This window comes from Conger conger, chromosome 4 (assembly GCF_963514075.1).
Source record: "Conger conger chromosome 4, fConCon1.1, whole genome shotgun sequence".
Lineage (NCBI taxonomy): Eukaryota > Metazoa > Chordata > Actinopteri > Anguilliformes > Congridae > Conger > Conger conger.
In genome coordinates, this window is record NC_083763.1 from 66,359,920 (window position 1) to 66,381,069 (window position 21,150).

General features: G+C 41.5%; 3 protein-coding genes across 4 annotated transcripts; all 3 read right to left on the minus strand.

Moving 5' to 3' along the window:
• Window positions 1–4,197: 4,197 nt before the first annotated feature.
• Window positions 4,198–10,625, minus strand: LOC133126814 (GTPase IMAP family member 4). Of its 2 annotated transcripts, none has more exons than XM_061239206.1 (4): window positions 10,505–10,625; window positions 8,675–9,415; window positions 8,247–8,318; window positions 4,198–7,189 (listed from the first exon to the last, which is right to left on the minus strand). In XM_061239206.1, the coding sequence occupies exons 1-3, from the start codon at window positions 10,533–10,535 to the stop codon at window positions 8,269–8,271; spliced, it is 822 nt and encodes a 273-aa protein (XP_061095190.1). In that variant the 5' UTR covers window positions 10,536–10,625; the 3' UTR covers window positions 4,198–7,189; window positions 8,247–8,268. The 2 variants fall into 2 exon arrangements, with proteins under 2 accessions (XP_061095190.1, XP_061095191.1); XM_061239207.1 differs by having other exon boundaries at window positions 4,198–7,252.
• A 555-nt stretch (window positions 10,626–11,180) lies between these two features.
• On the minus strand, window positions 11,181–15,302 carry chmp4c (charged multivesicular body protein 4C). The gene is made up of 5 exons (XM_061239897.1): window positions 14,983–15,302; window positions 12,929–13,106; window positions 12,526–12,634; window positions 12,259–12,382; window positions 11,181–11,861 (listed from the first exon to the last, which is right to left on the minus strand). Exons 1-5 carry the CDS (start codon window positions 15,173–15,175, stop codon window positions 11,800–11,802), a joined length of 666 nt encoding a protein of 221 aa, XP_061095881.1. The 5' UTR covers window positions 15,176–15,302; the 3' UTR covers window positions 11,181–11,799.
• A 4,038-nt stretch (window positions 15,303–19,340) lies between these two features.
• Window positions 19,341–19,920, minus strand: LOC133126214 (uncharacterized). The gene is made up of 3 exons (XM_061238174.1): window positions 19,786–19,920; window positions 19,586–19,693; window positions 19,341–19,414 (listed from the first exon to the last, which is right to left on the minus strand). Exons 1-3 carry the CDS (start codon window positions 19,906–19,908, stop codon window positions 19,358–19,360), a joined length of 288 nt encoding a protein of 95 aa, XP_061094158.1. The 5' UTR covers window positions 19,909–19,920; the 3' UTR covers window positions 19,341–19,357.
• Window positions 19,921–21,150: the final 1,230 nt, after the last annotated feature.

A 21,150-nucleotide genomic window follows, 5' to 3' on the forward strand; every position in this document is an offset into this window, starting at 1 on the left:
GAGGAAATTTGAACTTTGCTTTGCCACACTTGGAAAGGTGCCTGTTCCTGAGTGTAGCTCAGTGACTGTGCGATATGCTGTGTGTTTTAAATGTGCTTTCTCATCTCCTGCTTTCATCTGAAAGGTTATTATGTGCAGAGCATTGTCTAAAGGGTCAACACAGTCAGTGCAGTAATCACTGTTTGGATGTAAGAGCAGCAGATACTGGCACGGAAGTGCCTGCTCAGTAAGTCAGCAGGCAGCCATAGAGAAACTGTTTTGGCTCAGTGTGGGTGCTCTCGCTTCTGAAATTCCAAAAAATGAAATGTGTGAAAAGACTTAAAATTGCCTCAGCAGCTGATTCACAGACATTTTGAGACCTGCGCTAATCTCAGAGCATCTGTTCCACAAAAACAAAAGGCAAAATGATTTTTGCGAATGGAGATTTTTTTTTTTTTTTACTTGGAGTGAAAGTACTTATATTTTGGCAGCTAGGCTTGGGGCAAGTCCACATTTATGTTCAGGATAGGGGGTAAGGGCAAGTCCTGGAATTGGACCACCACACTTTCTTTCACCATTGGGACAATAACCTTATTTATTTAGGGTTTTTTTCAGTGAAATATAATTAAACACATTTTTTGTATTTCCCTTGTTGAATTGAGTCATTTACTGTGGGTGGCTTTGCCTAAACTTTAAACTCTAAATCCCAGGCCTAAACTTTGGCTTAGCATTAGTATTAGGGTGAGGAAAACAATAAGCATTGTGATACAAAAATGGTTGTGGCAAGACTAGAGTTGTGTTCAGGGGCTAGGGAAATGGATAACACAAGCGCTACTGTTCTATGGCTTCAAGTGCTTTTTTAATTTCATAAAATGGAATTCACTGTAAGATATTAAGATACAGGATGTCTTGTTGTGGTGTTTTTCTAGCAGTGTTAGATTTTTGACATCTTAAATCAACTTTTATTGTATTATTATTATTATTTTGTATCTTGTCCTCTCGGGTGGTGCAGTCAACTTCTATATCCAATGCCACTCATCATCTGAGAAAAGACTGACATTAAATGCAAGTAGAGACGCTAAGTGACGCTGAAAGCATGCGGTGTAGGAGAAGCAAACTGGGAGCCTGCGCTGCTGTCAGATACGAGATGAAGACCAAGTTCCCCAAACCAGTAGTACCTGACTGCTTCTTCACTGCATCCAAAGCCGCTGAGAAGTGAATTTTATGGCAGAGAGGTCACTCGTACTGCAGTAGCATCCGGTCCTGTCTATTTGTGATTTCCATCATTTAATTAAGCCTCTGGAGAACATTGTATGAATACTCTGAAATAAATACAAAAATCTATAATATTTGTTTATAAGGAGTCCTGTCACAAAGGATCTTTTCTAAACTAGCTTCTTCCACTGCCCTATAACACTATCATGGTAAAGTTCAGGATTAATCCTTTACTGTTTTCTACCTCAACCTCAAGAATTAATTGGAAAAATGTTGCCCTAGTGCAAAATCAAGTAATAATAACTTTTTCCTGCTTCAAAAAGCCATAGCCCAGGGGTGAATAAGTGGTTTGCTCATTCTTTATGCACTTATTTATGAATTCATTCATTTTAGGTATTTATTTCAGAGAAAGTGAGCCACCACAGCACAACTAGGCACATGAGCAGTAGGAATGAGGTAAGACAAGGCCTGTGGGCTTCGTTTCCGGGCGACTGAGACCTGAGAAAGTGAGAATCACCACAGGGCAGGGTGAGCACGCAGCAGCGGTGTTTGATAAGCGTGGATGGGCGATGTCAGTCCCAGGGCAAAGGAAGAATTTGGGATGCCGGTGCCATTTCCACTCCATGTAAACAACATTCCATACCATCGGCCATCACGGGACAGGGTCAGGCATCTGGGAGCTGTCTGCAGTCCTGCTGGATGCATGTCACCCACTTTATGTACTGTTCCAGGAAATTCTGTCACCACACAATTTGGCTACTATTCAATCCAAAAATGCTTTTTGATGCACCAGCATGTCAGATATTTACAGGGAATAGTGTCATATTTTCAGGAATTTGAGCTAAGAGAATGCAGTCTATGTTTGCTGTACAAAATGCAAACCTGTCAGATCGACTTTGTGTGGTGAACTGTAAACAAATACCAATTGCCTATCTGCATTGATCTAAGGCTATCCACTCCTCAGTCCTATGTAATATGTAGCTAGCTCCATAGGGAGTCACATGCAGTATATTACAGTATTGGAGAGCCCTGAGCTTCTGGAACATTCCCCTTCAGTCAGTCTGAATTCACACGTACTCCGACCACAGCTTCCAAGATAATGCCACACGTCAGCCACGGCTGACTGCTCATACAATTCAGCACAGCAATTATGGAAAATTATAGTTTGTGACAGTTTCATTCAAAATCGAGACGTATATAGCTACCCCATAAATTACATTTCATAGCAATGAGTTGTATAGCAGCATTTTTATCTGGGGAAAAATAGGTAATACCTAGAAGATATTTTAGATCAATGGTGCAGTGGGTAGCACTGCCGCCTCACAGCAAGGAGGTCCTGGGTTCGAATCCCCGTCGGCCGGGGCCTCTCTGTGCGGAGTTTGCATGTTCTCCCCGTGTCTGCGTGGGTTTCCTCCGGGTACTCCGGTTTCCTCCCACAGTCCAAAGACATGCACGTTAGGCTGATTGGAGAGTCTAAATTGCCCGTAGATATGAGTGTGTGAGTGAATGGTGTGTGTGCCCTGCGATGGACTGGCGACCTGTCCAGGGTGTATTCCTGCCTTTCGCCCAATGTATGCTGGGATAGGCTCCAGCCCCCCTGCGACCCTGATCAGGATAAGTGGGTTCAGATAATGGATGGATGGATGGATATTTTAGATCAATGATCCCAGCTATGCTGATCAAAGTTTTAAATTGCGAACCAGTATAAAATCCTAGAATAAGCAGTCTCTGCAAGTCGGTTTATATACAAACCGCACTGTTCTTTCATATCGGCTAGCAATGGATATGAGCAAGTGCTTTTTGTTCAAATAACAGAATAAATTATGCACTCTTCAAAATGGTATCTGGAACCTGGAATGGCATTTTGTTTTTTAGTTCTGAAATGTTCCATTTTCACTAGATTTTTTGGTCATCTGTACAATTGTTTCGGGTGATATGCACTTTTACCATAACATTTAAATCTTATTTTAAGAATGCTTTTTATTTTCAACAGCAAAATTGATAAAAAACCGAGATGTCTAATGAGGATAGAATTTCAGGGAGAGAATTGGATTGGCGTCATAGGTGTGTTACTGCCATCTAGTGGTAGAACAGAGTTAGCACAGTATTGGTTCTGCTGAAGAAAAACTGCATCCAGGACTCATGTTTAAAAATAGTCATTACTATTCCTTACTGCAATTCAAATAATGAGCCATCAGAACTGCCTGTTTTGCCTTTTGTTTTAGCTGAGCTCACTGTATTCCAGTCAAAAAATAAACTAAACTGAAAGCTATCAAAAGAACAAAAGGGGTATAGTTATTATAGTAGTCTAAATTTCTGGTCTTTGTTTTGAGGGAAAGGACTTTGCGGCAGGATCGTAAGCATCTGTCATTATTCCATAGGTAACGCCAGCCTGGTGGAGCAGTAGAGTGCAGAAGACAGGCTGACGGGAGGAGTGATGAAACAGATATACTAAGAGGGCTATTTTGTAAACGATTCTGTCCAGCTTGCCTCACTGGGAGCTGATACTCATACTAAAAGATGAAAAGGCACTTAGTCAAAGACAGTAAAGCCACCATGATTTGCACCTTTAGTGTCTGCTTATTGGCAGAATGGAAGTCCAACTTTTACTTCCTCAAGAAAAAAAAAAAAGACTGGAAGGCAAAAACGTATTGAGAAACTGTTAGACATTGTGCATTGTCAGATTTTTTTCAATACAAGATAAGACAAACTAATAATACACAGGTCATTACAGCGCACTGCAATTTTCTGAGAAAGATTAAATTCATCTTTCAAGGGAAATTGGCTGCGATATAGAACAATATGGAAACTCACTCTTCTGAGGTCTTCTATCGCTTCAGTTGTGCAATTTCACTTTAAATTGCAGTTTAAGTTATGAAAAACTTTAAGAAGATGGTGAAGAATTTAAAGGACCCCAGAGTGAACAATGAAGTTTACAAGAACTGTTCCTTCTACGATTCATATTTTCATGTTCAAATGAAATGACTATATTCTCATTCAAGGTTCATGCGGGAGAAGAGTTTAATACAAATTGTATTATTGCAATCAAGGGGTCAATTTACCCAATGAATAACTCATTAAAGCACTCATTAAAATTGTAATTTTTTAATCATCAGAAAAAAAGCTTGCACTAATAAAAATCTGTGCTAAACATGTAGCACTACAGACCCACCAGGAAGAGGCCAGCTAGTCATATATAACAGGTTTTTCACAGTCTCACAGCTTCTGATCAACTGTACATTTCCATTGAGAAATGTCTCTGGCTGTGCTATTTTTATATATAATACAAAGTAGTATTAATTGGTTCTCATTTATTTGACAATACAAAACATACATTTCCATTAAAATGCATTAGAAAAATAAAAGTACAGCCATAGGCAATATAGAAATATAAGTTTATACAAACACACCGAAGGATTCAGCAATGCATTACAATTATTCAAAACAAAAATATTATGTGTAGCAAGCTTTAGGTACCAACCACCCAATTCACTAAACCTTCTTTTAATGCAATACTTCAATAAACAATAACTTCACTAAACTCCATAACATAATTTAAAACCAGAAGGCACATTTTCACACATAAAACAGTCAAAAACACCCAGAAATATCACACAGTATGCTAAAGTAACATAATCCTACATTCATATCATTGAATAGTTATTGTCAGCATAAATTAAACTCCAGAACTCACATCACTCTTAAAAAGTAGAGTACAAACACAGCTTGTGATGACCCCAGTAAATATAGCAAGCTTTCACTCACTTTAACAATTGGTAATCCTGGGCGATGCCTGAATTCCTAGCAATATACACAGTACTACACTTAATTTCTTACAGTTCTTACGGTTTACAGAACTGTAAGTGGACCTCTGGTAACATGTTATCCTTTAAAGAAGTACTTTTTTATGGTTGATTATTTCTGTAGCACAGGTCTACACATATACTTTTGCTAATGAGCATGTTACTAGTTTGATTTTGAAAACACACAGCATGGCATGTGGCTTCGTGTCACAGGTAGCATCAATGAACACACTCAAAGCCATAGGTATCAATTACAAGCCTTTCCAGTCTGTCCTTATGGGAGGTTTGGGTTACACTGACTATCTCAATTATTCATTTTCATTTAGAATCAGCAGACAAACCCAGGTTATCAGTTGTTTGGGAAAGAGTGTGAAATGAAGTCCTCTTGCTTTAATCTCATGTATAATGGAGAGGGAGGACACACACCCAAAAATGGAGTCAGGTGCAGACTAACAGCGAGCAATCGTAAAAAGAGAAATATAGTCACACACTCCATTTGCTCCCCAAGCAATTTATTACACAAACCAACGTTTCGACGCACAGTGTCTTCTTCAGGGTGCATCACATGACATCGGTTTTCGCAATAAATTACTTGGAAATTTATTCTAATAGAGTCCACGACTCTATTATGCGTCTACGTCTTATATATAAAATGGCAATTCATAAGCAAACAATCAGCTTCTTTCAGAAACAGAGAATCACTCAAAAACACAGGGACGGTGCACTTAGACATTCAGTATTTCGTAAAAAGAAGTCACAAAGTTAATAATTGCACAGTGACACTCATTTTGTTGAAATCTGATCTGACGTAGAGCCTGCTTTCATTTTTGGTCACCGTTTTTGATATGCTGTCTTAACGCTGTCACCCCAGTTTTAGAAGGTATATCAAACAAGCCTTTGTTTGGCATACCTCTAGCTAATGTCCACTCTAGAATGCTGCAATGGAACATACTAGAGTGGACATCAGCTCAATGGAGCCCAGTACCTCAGTGCTGTCAGATGGGTTTATGGCCCATCGGTGCACCACACCCTTTCCTTTCATTTAATTCAATGATTGTTAAGCAGCATTCTTCGTTTGGTATAGTACATAAGCAAAATTCAAAAGGACACCCTTTTCACAAAACATAGGACATAAAGCAAGTTTTACGCACCCCAGACCAAAACAAATCATCACGGTGTCAATAACAGCCAATAAAAACTTCAAAAAGGGGAGGCATGAGAGAGCAATATAAGTAATAAGTAATAAGTACATCATGTGATTAGTGTGGAGTTCTTTTAGTTTACATGTCCTGACTCTTGGTTTAGCTCTTTTCCAGCAATCCCAATTACAGATTAACTTTGGACAATTCCTCCTCGAGTGTCTTCACATATACTGGTGTATCATTCATAAATAAGGTTATAGGCTAAAGGATGCATGACATGCTCTTGTGTTTGATAAGAAAGTACCTTCTGGAAGTATCTACAATCACTGCTGCTGGTGGAGTGTAAAGGCAGTACACTGCAAAAAAACAAGCATTTTAGTCTTATATTATTTAGACACAAATTCTTATATCTAAAATACAAAATATTGCGAATGAGGTGAGACAGTTTGACAAAATTTTGTATTTATCAAGGAAAAAGACTTCAAACAAGCTAATATTTTCTACTTGAGAGAAAAGTAGATTTTAACGCTCATTATAAGACTAAAACACTTCTTAAGAAGACCTTTTTGCAGTGTAAATGCTGTCAGTGTGAGGAGTCCCAGCCTATCTCTGGTGTCCATAAGGGCAGTTACACTGGCGTGGCACCCTGGAAAGCTGCTGAAGATGGGTAGACTAAGACACTTAAAACACTTGAAAGGAGGTACTTTCGGTCTGCCTCCTTTCAATGTCAGCAATAAAGGCTCCAGCATGTCCGGTGAGGTAGGCATGGCAGACTGGAGTGCTTTAATGCGACAACACGGTACAAAGTGCCGCACTGTTAGAAGACTTACAGTAGATCTTCCTCCAACTGCCTTCATACCTACTTAATTATAGAATAAAACTAAAACAATGGCATGGCAAGATCACAAACGGCTGAAATGACAACGAGTAATAAATATAAAGTTCCATTTCATTTTTGGGGGGGGTGTTGGGGAGATTGTACAGCACGATCTCCGTAATCAGTTCTGTGGCTCATCAAACCTGCTCCATCAGCTGCTCCACCTTGTGCCTCTGGACAGAACAACAGCACCCCATTACACATCACTCTTCCATTCTGCAAGGTCTTCATTAGCACTGATAAGACAATAATACCAGCAGACTGTTATTATGCACCTGGTATACTAAACTGGTGAGTAGTGACTGATTTAGCAAAATATATATATCATATACGGGGCGACATGGCTCAGGCAGTAAGAGCAGTCATCTGGCAGTCGGAGGGTTGCCGGTTCGATCCCCCGCCCGGGCTGTGTCGAAGTGTCCCTGAGCAAGATACCCACCCACAAATGCTCCTGACGAGCTGGTCGGTGCCTTACATGGCAGCCAATCGCCGTTGGTGTGAGAGTGTGCAGTTGTACAGCGCTTTGGATAAAGGCGCTATATAAATGCCAACCAACCACTTATATCACTTGCGGGTATGATAGCAGTGTGCTGATATTATTTTCTTATTTGTGTTACACTTTTTTTGCATAACGCCTGCAATTGCGGATGTGCACAGCTTTATTACCTGGACCCAAAACTTAATGTTAGGAGAAAGCAACAAACATACGGTCTAATCATAGCTATCTGTCCCATCAGGCAGAAATCAGATACTACTCAAATTGTAGATTAGATGGGTTGTGTCTTGACTGTAGTTAAAATGAAATGGTATGGATTTGAGCATTCAGCCAGAACACTCATTGACTTTTACTGGAGCCACATATGTTATCCATCTAATAAATACAACATTAACCAAAAGTAGGCGCAATGTGACTTTGACTGAATGCAATGGTAAAACTGTTTCTCAAAAGAGCAGGAACACTATTTCATTGGCAGTAATTTAAAAGTTGTAGGGCATTTATAAGAGCAGATTATTAAAACAATATCTCCAATCCTGTGAAAAATGATCAATATTTCACTTTACTATTATAATTGTCTCTGTGTCTTACTGGGGTTTATGCTGTTTTCCACAAAATCAAAAAGAATGTGAAAGTAAAAGTCAGGGAAAGGTTTTGGGCTGACATACCAAGCAGGCCTTATGAGATAAATGGTAAATACAGGCCCTATCACAAGAATTAGCCAGAGACTGTACCTGGAAGACGTCACGGTCAAGGTCACTGCGTCTGGTTTGTTCCAGCCTGGCTGTTCTTCCGGTCACCTGACTCTACACACAACAGAAGGGGAAGAGATGATTAGACAACACATGCACACATACGCAGACACTGCCTGTAAACATACACAAACCAAGCTCACAGTCATACGCAGCACACACTATTATATACACTATTATATAAGGCTAGCACATAAACAGAACATAAATACACTCAGCCTGCATCCACATACATGGGCTGTGTGCACAGTCACACAGTAATAACACACAGACAGCATACATGGCCAGCAGCATTTCAGACAGCAGACAGACAGTGAACATGATTACCATGCATACAAAGTACAGCATGCGTGGTCAAACCATCAGCTGACAACACCACCCCGGCCAGTAAAAAGAAGACCAGGACTTACGTCTCGGCGGATCCGCCTCCATGTTTTTAAATAAGCCCAGCTTGCTGTTCTGCTTGGGCCTGGCTCCAAGGTCACGCTCCACCACTTTCTGGTTGAGTTCTGGTTTCTTCTCCACCGTGCCTGGGACGTAGAGGCCGCCCTCCTCCGCCACCATCTCCTCGACCTTCTCCAGGAGGCGGGGCACCTGTGGGTGCTCCCCGAAGATGTTGTTGTTGATGACGCAGAAGCGGTTCTTGCAGCGTTCCACCACCCACTGCAGGTCGCGGCCCTCCCGACGGATGTGCCTCTCGATGGGAATGGTCCTCAGCACCTCGGCCCAGGTGAACACCACCAGGGTGTGGCTCCACACGTTCTCCCCGAACAACGCCAGGTGCTCCTCCACCCGTGCCCGGTCCACCTCCGTGAACATGCCCACGGGGACCACCAGCAGGAAGGCGTGGGGCCCCGGGGGACACATGGAGGCCCCCCGCACAATTTCCTGCTGGTACACCGCCGGCGTGTCCTGGGACGAGAACCAGCCCGGCGTGTCCACCACCACCACCGGGCGCCCCGACACCTCGGTCTCCCTCTTCACGCAGAACTCTGCCGCCCGCTCCAGCCGGAAATCCTCCCGACCGAGGATGGTGTTCCCCGTGAGGCTCTTCCCGGGCCACCTCCAGCCCAGGACCACCAGCCTCAGCTCCCGGGCGGCTGCCTCGGCCCTCTTCTTCTCCTCCTCCTCCGGGTCAGGCTGCTCGTCACCTGTGGGCAAACAGCAGGACCTTTGTGCCACTTTGTTTTCCTTTTGTTTCTTAGATAGGAAGTCTAATTGAGTATGGGAAATGTACTACAAATGGCAATAGGTAAAAAAATACAGCCTACAATGTAGAACACAAGCTTATTCTGAAAGCAGTTTTGACCAGGCCAATTATCTTAAAATGTCTTAAAATAAAGACATGGCCTTAGCAGTTTGTGTATTTTAGATGTCCCTTGTTTAAAATGGCACTCATACAATATGTGTGCATTCGTGTAGCAATAGAAATTAATTGAAGTACACTTTCTATTTAAATAAAAGAGAAATAAAAGTATATTACTGAAGAGGTGTAGGGTTAATTAAAGTGAGCATTGCTAAATGTGCAAGCCCACAGTATGCAATACTAAAGACTCAGTCAGTGTATTAGTCATAGTCACATTGATTTCCGGTCACTTGAAACTTTATAAGGAAATGGATACAAGAAAAGGGAAGGAAAACGCAAAACATCACACGTTTATCATAAGACAATGGAGTAATGTGCCAGCATTAACTTTTGCAATTTTATTTCAAAACTGTCCGACTACGCAGTGGGGTCAGTATAGATTAAATGTCTGGTCGTAAGAATAAACAGTGAGCTAAATAGGAATAGGGTGCTGTACCAACGCTAAGTAACGTTAGCTAACGTTACCTGGCTACGTGCGTCTTGGTGTCACTCCTTCCCAAAACCTGTATGTCCCATTGACGCTCTAATCTATTGTATGTCCACTAGCATTCGTTCAACGTAGATGTCAAAGTGAAGTTGGTTGCTTAGCTGATAAGCTATCGAAATAGCTATATCAAACAATTAAGTTAATTTAGATACATGGCAAACTAACAAGCAAGCTCGCATCTTAACATTAAAGCTAGCTCGCTAACGTTAGCTATCCAACGATCGATTGCACAGTGAAACGTGTCATTTCGAGGAACTTTAACGTTGACATACAGTTCGCTGGCACTATAAACACATTTCTCATTCTATCAAAGTATGAAAGTAGATTTTGGTAGTCAAAAGTTAATAAACAGATCAAAGCCATACATAAGGAAGAGAACGAACTCACCAACAGCAAGATCGGGTATCTCCGATGCCATGTTTCCACTTTATTTGACTTTATTTGCCCCCCTTCTAAACCTAACAGAAGGATTTCCTGGTTGGTTGGCAGGGCGGGAGGCGCGCACGCATGCGCACATAAAAGTGACTGATTAATTACCTTAACTGGCCATCAAGCAAGTCGACCGAAAGGGGACTCTGTCGAGTCGACATGCACTCGAAGAAACTGAGTAGAAAGCACTTTGAGAATAGGACTTACGTGGTTGGTGAAATCAGAAAGCTATCAACAATTAGCAATGGCACTCTAACATGTACGAAAGTGTCTGTTCATACAGATAGTTCAAACTTTGACTCCAAGACCAATGAGGATTTTGAAATATCAGACGTTCCTTACATCCCAGTCCCGCCTTTGGCTTGACCCGATTGCATATTTGCAGCATGACCAGCATTACGCCAAGTGCAATTATTTGAATTAAGTTACCAGAGCTTTCGGTTTTGTTTTGATTAATAGATTTCACTCTTAAAACACGAAATCTCTTGTAAAAAGTGATAGATAGAATATAGCATATAATCCCTGAAAAATATAAATTAATGGTGAATCTTTAACCTTTCAATGTACATAATCACATTTTACTTCACACAGATTACATGATATACTATACATACAAAACTTAATCACATGAATCTTTGATTTAATGAATTTATTATAAACAGTACCATATTTACAGAAATCCTTACAAGAAAAACATTTGTAAGCTACTAGGCAGTTTTCTTCATTTATCTGTACTTACATGTGCAATGGTAAGTCTTCTTCTTCATTATCATGATTTTATTAAAAAGTAGCCTTATACAAGGTAACAAAATAAGTTACCTTGTAGCTAATCAGTTTTCTCCTGAGAGAGGGTGGAACAAACATGCAGTTTGCAGATTTGCACCTTATTCAACAGTACAACAGCAACATCCAGCACAGCACTAGACCTTCTACTTTCAGGTAAAATAGACAATGGTGCTCAAATCACTGCACCACATTTTTATCAATTTCATTTTTTTTTACCCTGAAAAATGCTAGCTCTGTTACAAAGCATGAGTTGATGTGCTCCAGGTTATTACACTATATACACATAACAGAAATAAACACAATAATAAAAAAAAGTTACTACTCTGCATGCCCAGGATAAAAAAATAACAATAAATCATAATCATTCAAGAAAATGGAAACCCATTTTCTTTTGTAGCCGTACAGCCTAAACGCTGGTGTTGTGCGAGATAGTGTGGCATTGGTGTATATACTGAAGATGGTGAGAATTATGAGGCCCAAGATGCAAGCCTTGACATGTCCGGATCATCCTCCACCTTCTTCCTGGAGTCTGTGAAACAAAACGGACACAAATCCATCATGAGAAGACAAGCAAAACTACCCATGGCCATAAGTAAAAGCAATCAGTCCAAACAATATATCTGTGTCTCAGGGCAATGCTTTACATAAAAAAATGCCTCAAGGCATGCTTCAAAAAGATGTTTGATGCATTTCCTGAGGCAGGACCTGGGGGTTAACCCCAGTACAACTGCCAAGGGCTGTTTCCTTCAAAAAATAACTGCCAGAAACACGCAGACAGTTTTACCCTGCTCACTTATGCCATTTTAAATCGTTAATTTTAATCTTCTTCCATCCAATATAGAATGTCAATAAAAACACAACAAGATATATGAAAAACGAATGGCCGCACAGAAGGCCCGGGCTCTGGTGAGGAGGTCCCCACTCACGTGAGCGGTGGCTGGGCCGGGTGGGCAGGGATGCGGCCGGCACGCTGGGCAGCCCGCCCATGTTCTTCATGCTCTCCTCCAGATCCTCCTGCTGGAGCTCCGCCAGCTCCGCCAGCAGCTCGTCCTGAGAATGACAACAGCGCGTCAGTTAATACAGCGCGGAGCTGAGCTGGAAGGCTACTCCTTCACCGCCCTGGCTGAAGAAGGGACGACCAGGGGAACGGCTTCCCAAGGCATGAAACGAAGGTTAGGAAGGCGTGCGTTTACCTCGTCGAACTGATCTCCAAACGGCCGGGAGATGGCGTCATTTATCTCCTGCGCTATATCCTGCTGTTCTGTGATATCCTGCATCAAATCGTCTATCTTATCCAGGTCCCTGAAGCAGAAACCAAAATGTAAGATTATATTATTATGCAATAGGTCTGTACATGCAGGCTAATGTTGGCCTCTGCATTTCAATAACATGCCATATTTGATAAGACAAAATATGTGATACAGTACTATATGCATGTACAAGTATACACCTATATACAACATGCATATACTGTGAACAGATTACAAATGCTTGAGCAAACAGTCGAGTACTCCACTCCCATTGCCTAAGAAAACAGAGAGTCCTTTGGCTCCTCGCTTATCACCCAGAATGCAGCATTCGCCCCTGCTCACTCACATGTTCTGGTGCACGCCCTTGATGGCCTTGGCTGCGAAGCCCATGTTCTTCAGCACCTCTGTGTTGGTGTTGGCGTTCTCCAGTGCTTCTCTTTGGAACTCAATGGTGGAGAGGGTTCCATCGATCTGAGTTAGCTGCTGCTCCAAACGCTTCTTCCGCTTCAAGGCCTGGAGTGCAGCTGGGGATATGAGTTTGGATTTCAGTCTTACAAAAATGTGGCATATTAGCATAATATAACTTGTTTGTACTCTTAAAATGTTATGCCAGATTGTGTTATTAGAAACATTGCAGACGGTGGTCATGATTACATTCCATGGCTATTGAGGTTGATTTACATTTTAGTCATTTGGCAGATGCTTTTAATCCAAAGCGATTTACAAGTGCATAGGTTCTACCATAAGTCAGAGCATCACATCCAGAAACTAGCAAAATACACAGGAAATGCTGTTCTAAACATAGTTGTCATCAGAAGTGCATTTTTCTTTTTTTCTTTTTTTTTTTTGGGGGGGGGGGTTAGACAAGGATAGGGATATCAGAAAGGAGGGGCAGGGGAAATCAGGAGGGAGGACTAAGGTAGAGTTTGAAAAGGTGGGTTTTGAGTCTGCGTCGAAATAGGGGGAGGGATTCTGCTGTTCTGACAGTGGTAGGCAAGTCATTCCACCACTGAGGAACCAGAACGGAAAACAGGCGTGAACGTGCAGCTCGACCGCCAGGTGCACGTAGAGAGGGAACCGTAAGGCGACCAGAGCTGGCAGACCGGAGTGGTCTAGCTGGGGAGTAGGGAGTGATCAGGGATTGTATGTAAGGTGGGGCAGTCCCCTTAGCAGCCTGAAATGCCAACACTAGGGCCTTGAAACGGATGCGTGCGGCAATAGGAAGCCAGTGGAGGCCAATGAGAAGCGGGGTGACATGAGCCAATCTGGGCTGACTGGTGATCAGGCGGGCTGCAGCATTCTGGACCAGCTGGAGGGGCTTGATGGCACATGCTGGGAGACCGGCTAGGAGGGAGTTTGATTTGGATGCATAATAATTAATAATTTATCTGAAATCAAATTGTAACTGGCAGTGTGCTTATAGCCTTTCTGTCGTACTGTTGCTAAATGCAGAGCTGTTATACACCTTCAGCAGGCTTCCCAGGTCAGGATGGATGTGAACATTTGGTGAAACGGAACATTTCAGTTTAAATGTTATACTAAACAGAAAACAAGGAGCAATATAATTCAAAGGCTGCATTGAGCCGACACAGAAATACCAATGGGAGATAATGCTGCAGTGAGAGCAATTAATGGAACAATTGAAACTACTTAAGTAAAGAGGAGAGAGAAAAAGAAGGGAGTGACTGTAACAGTCTGAGGGGAGAAAGTATGCTGTGAAACTCAGGTCATGGTCCAAAAAATAGGTCCACAGGAAGGAAATGGTATAAAAAGATCACTCCTATAATAAACCAAGAACAGAGGAAAAGGCATTTCTGAAGTTTTTTTGGTGTAAATTTGGTTTCGGTGGGTAACGAAGCACCATATACAGTGCAACTAGTGTTTGCATGTATTTACGCAAGACCTGTTACCTATAGTCTACCTTACACAGTTACACAAACGCACATCGTCACAGCAGACAATGTGATATGCGTCAAACTGAAATGAAAAGCATCCTGAAGAACGAGATTGTCGGTTTGCGGGAGCAAGGCGTTAGTGGCTTTACCGGATTCTTTTGACAATGGGCAAAACAGACAGATACGCATGGTTTGAAGTGTTCCACCGCGACACAATACAGCAATTGTTTTCCCATCTAGCCCTACCATATCAAACCTTCCATATCCACTATCTAACTTAAAAGTTAACCACCTACAATGAAACTCATCAAATTTTACTAAAACTCACTAGGACGATTTTTTCTCTTCGTATCGCCCTACTTTTCAGTTTGTTTGTTGTTGACTGTAAACGGACAGCTCGAAATCCAATACTATCACGCATAGTGGAAATTCAGTATTGAGCATTTGTGCGTAAATTGTATAAAAAGGACAATGCTAAAACTGGCAGTAAACTACTCAGTCATACCTCTTTTATTTTTGATCCCGTTCCTTTTGGCGGTTGCAATTTCTTGCTCGATTTTTTTCTCCAGATATTCTTGTTTTTTAGTTAACATCGCCTCAGTCTCTCGGAGTCTATGGATCGCCTCCTGCGGAGACGGACCTGTCCTGTGTTTTGAGGAGCTGGAGCTCCCTTTAAAAAACTTGGAAATTTTGCTCATTATATCGACTACGTTGCGGTGAGTTTAAATCACAGCAGGAGTTCCAGCAGAGAGCAATGCAGTGGATGAGCTGCGCTTCAAGATTGTGAGGCGCTCAAGGTATTTCTCTTAACAACTTTGAATCATAACAGAGCGACACACCTGCCATTTCCTGAAATGTGACACCTGGAGGAGGGCGGGAATGTATTTTGGAACTCCAACAATAGCCCACTTGATATGAACTGTCGAATAATTATATTCCAAATCCAAAAACAATCGAAAACTAACTTTGTAAAACAGCAGAAATCTTCTGAGCACTGGCGACATTAGGTTATTTTTTTAAAGGTAACATTCCTCTCAAGGTGAACGCATGAAGATGACTCAGCGCCTTTGTTTGTCTGTACTGCATTTCGGTCTCAAAACGTAATTTGCCTGAATGGAACTTATTGAATGAAAATAACCGTAACACTCCATATCTAAATAATTATACATTTTATCAAGACATTTTAATTTGCGCATCCAATTCATGAATAACCAGTGCTACACAATTTGGGGCAAGATGTCGCGAATGTAATAATTGTATTCACAGGTATGTATGAAGTCTTTATTTTGTCAGTGAAATGACTTACCCCTCCTTTCTTAGGTATATAAAACCTACCTTTCTTTTTGAAGCAGGAAAATAGTTGGCATCAAATGACTTATTTTTTATGATGGACACCGAGGATAAAACATCTACACATGCCCGCTGCCCACATATTACATATTTTGCCAACATAAATATGAGCGTATCACTCTTAACACTAAGTATGAATTCCTCAATGGCTTTTTGGTTAATTATCTGAGCTGATATATATCTCTCGCCATACCAGTGGTAATTCATTTTAAAATATGCAAACTGATATCTGAGCAGCATTATGCAGCATATTGTTCAGGTAATAAACTGTTTGATACATGGCAGCACTTAAAACAGTCTGCAAATAGTCTGTGGCAGACAGAGTATTTTGGCTCTCTGGTTTCATCCAATAGGTGGAAGAGATAAATTAACCAAAGCAAACTGCTATGGGGAATAGCAATACACTGTTTATTGTTCAGGGTCATAGCCTGTGTGTGAACCATTACATCATTTATTGTTGGCTTTAAGTCAAGAAATGATGCATTACCACATAGGTGAGAGAATTACTAGTATTGATCTGTTTGAGACTGGCATCTCTTCTCTTTGCAGGAATGAAAACATTGTGGCCTGAAAAAAAGATGGCTTTAAATCCACATTTTATGGATAAAGTATTGAATCAAATCTGTTGTTGGATACATTAAGTTCATGAACACTCAGTGAGTGATTTATTAGACTTATTTTTGCTGTAGCCTATCCACTGCATACCACTGTGGTTATTTGCGTTACTGTCAATGTGGGAAACTCTGTTAAAAGGTGGTAATATGAAACAATTAAATTGTGATTGATTGTTATTTGGTTTTTAAACATTATTGTATCCTTCGTAAGAGTCTTTTAAAGTTCCTTTTAGATACCTAACCAGTTGCACAATGGTGTCTCTTTCTCTCTTCTCACATCAGGGTTTTCACATCCCTGACAAAAGGACTCCTACAGAACATAGCTGTAGGCTTTCTGCAGGAGTACATACATGATGCTCATTATCATTTTCTAATGTTACAACATTTGGAAGTTTGTGTAGGACTCAATGTAGGACAGCCATATAAAATAAACAATGAACACCATTATTTTTGGGGGATGTATACTTAAGGTTGCTTATTTATTTATTGCTGTAAGGTTGCCCATTCAATTTAATTATCTATATTACCACCAGAACTGTTTTTTAATCGAGTTTTCAGTTTCAGATTATATACAGCAAAAAAATCATAGCATTAATGTACAATGATAATATTATCACTGTAATATGCCCTAACCCTAAAATATAATTATAACCACTACAGGTGTAAAGGCATGTAGGCATGTACAAAGATCAGGATCAAGCAGATCATAATCAGAAACTGCACATTGCTCCCATACACAGAGGGAAGCAGGGTCTGTACGGAATGACAAGTGGGACGCAAAGGACAGAAAATCTGATGTTTAGATGAAAAGTTGATTGTTAGATGCTTGATGCTCAATTGGCATACCTGTGCTAATTGTGTTACTTTAAGAGGAAAAGGAGCTGATCGTGTTGACTGGATGTGAGATTCAATTAATGTTTTAGTGCAGGGGTCGGCAACCCTGGTCCTGGAGAGCCGCAGGGTGTGCTGGCTTTCGTCTCCACCTTAAAATAAGCAAGCGACTCAGACCCAAGAAACCAGGTGAGGTGAGTTAACCGTGTAATCAACGGCTTTCATTGATCAATTAATGCCAAGCAACAACGAAAGCCAGCACACCCTGCGGCTCTCCAGGACCAGGGTTGCCGACCCCTGTTTTAGTGGGTTTGCAAATTAAGTACTATGGTGACAAGCTGAGGAGAAACTGAAGAGCCACTAGGGGGTGCTGTTGGGCCTGTTGTGCACAGCGTGCAAGTGTAACCGGCAAATGCCGCACTGCTGGAATGAAGGCAGAAATAGAGTGGGCTGCTCTCAAAGCCAATGCCAATCATATGGAAGAGGTCCAACTGAGAACAAGAAGAGAATAGCAAATAGTGGACGCTGAGCTATAATCCATGGATGCTTCATTCAAAGCCATAAGGGAATACAACATGCCAAACATATAGCAAAAGACCTTGACATGAAAGTGAACTGGACAGTAACTGACTATACAGTGTTTGATGTGTTAAAGTGTGAGGATGCAGGCATGCTCACTGAACACCTGGTCCAGAAAATAAATGTCCAATATGCCACAACCGGCCAGATGAGTCAGCCTACCACTACGCGTTGGGCTCGTAAACGGTGAAAAAGCATTTCACATTCTGTGAGAATCGCCGTTCAGGACAGTCTGTAGGAATTTGAACAGCGACACATTTTTTGTTGTTTTCAAAGTTGAAATAAAAAAAATCACTATGTGGTTGAAGGCATACTATCCACGATTTTCACCTTGAAAATATAAAACAAACATGCTCAGACATTACTATGATAGACTGGCAACCTCTGTCTGTCTCAACCTTTGGGGTGTGGGCCTTTTTATTTTTGTGCTGTATCTGAAAATCATGGGTCCAATTCATTAGCTCTATGATCCAATATAAGGAGGAGGAGGGCAAGAGGAGATACAGTCCCCTCAAACAGCAAGGTCAATTCCTTTGTTGGACCAGGAAATAACAGCTGAAATTCTGAACTCTTGTCTCGTGTTCATCTTATCATCTCATCTCAACCCCAAATGTATTCAGTGTATTGTAAAAACAAAGGAAATGGCCTTGCTATTCCAGTACTTTTTGAAGGGAATGTATGTTAATTTGTCCAATTACGTTTGGTCCCTTAAAATTGTGGGGGGTATGTATAAAAAGGGCTATTTAGCCTACGCGGTTTAGCAAATATGGAAGTGCACCTTAACCACATAGTGATTGTTTTATTTCAACTGTTTGTTTGCAGCATGAAAAGAAAATGTGTCACTGTCCAAATACTTAGGGACTGCACCATAAATGAATGCCATCTACACAGTGCACGTGCATAATGGTGATTTAAGATGAGGTATGGCAAGAGGTTCTCTGACAAGAAAATTGCCTATCCCCTAAACTGTTTAAAGTAGCAATGTATGAGGTCGTCAAAAACTCAGATCTTTCAAACCACGACAACAGAACTGGAAGAACTGAATAATATAAGATTTGCAGAAGAAGTGTCCCTATTTTACACAGATACAGACAAACTAAATCATAATCTAAATGAATAAAACAGAAAGTCAGCATGAAGATCCACAAAGGGAAGATAAATTATATCACGTATTACTGTATATAGTGTATCTACAGAATGGCAACCACGATACGGTAAAAGACCAAAAGGAAGGAGATGGAGAGACATTCCTGAACAGAAAGATAACAACATAGCAACAGAAAGAACGAGACAAAGAAGACTGGAGAAATTTGGCAGACAGCTTTATTAAAATGAGTGTGTGTGTGGTACAAGATGTGCTGAAGTCACATTCTGAAAGCTCCAAGCAGAACTGCCAGATGAAATTAACAGAAAATACAAATGAAGAATAATTAAATGCAGTATTTGACATAAAATGGGATTACACAATTATTATTATTATTTTTACTGTTCTGGTGGTTTTGCAGCTTATTGTTGCTGTGTCTTATTCCAGTTGCTGTCAGCTGGCAGTGGGAACCAATAATTCTGGAACAGAGAGAAGCAGACATGAGAGGGACATTTTAGCTGTGTGAGAAACACAACAAGGAAGAGCAATGAAGCTGGAGAGAGTGGGTTAGAGATTGAGTATGAAGGAGTATTTCCTATAGGAGGTAGCGGGGGGCACACCATTTGGGGTTGGTCGAATCGGGATAATACCTTTCTCAGGGCCACTATGTCCTGCATTAGGCGGGAGACATGGGATGAGATCTGCTTTGTGGTGATGATCTCCTCCATCTGATGGACGTATCCATCCATAAGGTACTGCTGAAATGGGAAGCAGTGGGGACAGTTAGACTGCTTGGGTGTCTGTGTATAAGAGTATCTGTGTGAGGGATATGACCTCACTGGTGAAATACCTCATCACAGTCCAGGGTGCTGCCAAAGGTAGACAGTAAGCAGCACAGATGCTTGAGTGCCACCTCACTCTGGGTGATGAGCAGCTTTGTGATGACATTGTGGATCACAGTCTCCTCCATCATCTTCAATTTCAAAAGTTCTTCAATGAACTTCATGTTGGTGACCAACTGCTGGTGCTGCTTTTTCTCCTCCTGGACAAACAGGGAGGAGGGCCAAGGTGGGTGAGCAGGGAGGTGCCACACATTTACAGCACAGGGCAAGCCATGACATTTGATCTGTAATCCACAAACCATGCTTTAAAGAGTCACCATTTGTGAAAGGGTGAGGCCACGTCACAAATGTCTTCAGACAAACATGGCCAGAAATGAAATTAGCCACAGATTAACTCTAAACATGGCGGACCATATGGCTTCACACCACATTCATACCAAAAAATCTTCTGCCATGACCCCAACCAACATATTTTTTGACATAACATGACAAACACCAAAACATCTCGCTCTGATAACATACCCAGCACCAGCATCTTGTGCTCTTTCGCAGGTTGCCCAGCACTACTACCTATGTTAACACCCAAAGCATGTTAAGCTCCTCCTATTTCTTCCAATTACCTCATGGTCCTCATCAAGCTTCTGAAACTCAATGGGCCAGAGTTCTAGCAGCACCGAGCGGAAGTTCACAACATCTTGAGGGTTTTCAGCACTTGGGGCATTTATCTGAAGGATAAAAAATTAGTTTTAGGAAGCAAGAAACACTCCTCTCCATATAAGTACAATTCCGTAGTTCTAAAACACTATCTAAAACTCCTTGTGTTAAGTGTGCCCAGGTAGTCGTGTGGAGAAGGTGCATGTTTAAAGGATGGCTGTGCACAGATAAACACACAAAGGAAAGGAACTGAACAAATGTGGCTCTTTAGTTTCTCCTTCCACTGAAGTCCATACTTGTGTCATAAACTGGTAGTGATTTCTGAAATAATGAGAAAGGACAGATGCGCATACTCACCTCCCTCAGACAGTGGCACATCTTGGCACATGTGGTTGAAAATCTTGCCTCAGAGATGGCCTTCTGAAAAATGATGGCTGCAATGCCCCGAAGACGCTCCTCTGTGTCCATGTGGAGCTTGTTCACCTGCTCCATGATGTGGCCAAAAATCCCGGGGGCGAGCTTATCCAAGACACTGTGCATGATCCTGTACAGCTCCTGGGTCTCAGCTGTCTCGGGGTCCTCTTCTCTCCTGTCTTGGATCACTGCAGACAGCTTCTTCACAGCTGGCTTCCTCACTTTCTCCTCCTTTGGAAGCTTCGCCTTCTGGAGGCAGCTGCGGCTCCAGGCTGGGTGTGGCTGTACTTGGACCCAGTGATCTT

Excerpts from the sequence above, each read along its gene's own strand:
- LOC133126214 (XM_061238174.1), bottom strand. The coding sequence starts at position 19,908 with ATGATGGAGGAGACTGTGATCCACAATGTCATCACAAAGCTGCTCATC. Across the intron at positions 19,694-19,785 it reads GCACCCTGGACTGTGATGAG|CAGTACCTTATGGATGGATA; the intron begins GTATTTCACCAG and ends TTCCCATTTCAG. Across the intron at positions 19,415-19,585 it reads ACATAGTGGCCCTGAGAAAG|AATTATTGGTTCCCACTGCC; the intron begins GTATTATCCCGA and ends TCTCTGTTCCAG.
- LOC133126814 (XM_061239206.1), bottom strand. The coding sequence starts at position 10,535 with ATGGCATCGGAGATACCCGATCTTGCTGTTG. Across the intron at positions 9,416-10,504 it reads GATACCCGATCTTGCTGTTG|GTGACGAGCAGCCTGACCCG; the intron begins GTGAGTTCGTTC and ends GTTTGCCCACAG. Across the intron at positions 8,319-8,674 it reads GGAGGCGGATCCGCCGAGAC|AGTCAGGTGACCGGAAGAAC; the intron begins GTAAGTCCTGGT and ends TGTTGTGTGTAG.
- chmp4c (XM_061239897.1), bottom strand. The coding sequence starts at position 15,175 with ATGAGCAAAATTTCCAAGTTTTTTAAAGGGAGCTCCAGCTCCTCAAAA. Across the intron at positions 12,635-12,928 it reads AAGGGCGTGCACCAGAACAT|GGACCTGGATAAGATAGACG; the intron begins GTGAGTGAGCAG and ends TTTCTGCTTCAG. Across the intron at positions 11,862-12,258 it reads CCGGCCCAGCCACCGCTCAC|ACTCCAGGAAGAAGGTGGAG; the intron begins GTGAGTGGGGAC and ends TTTGTTTCACAG.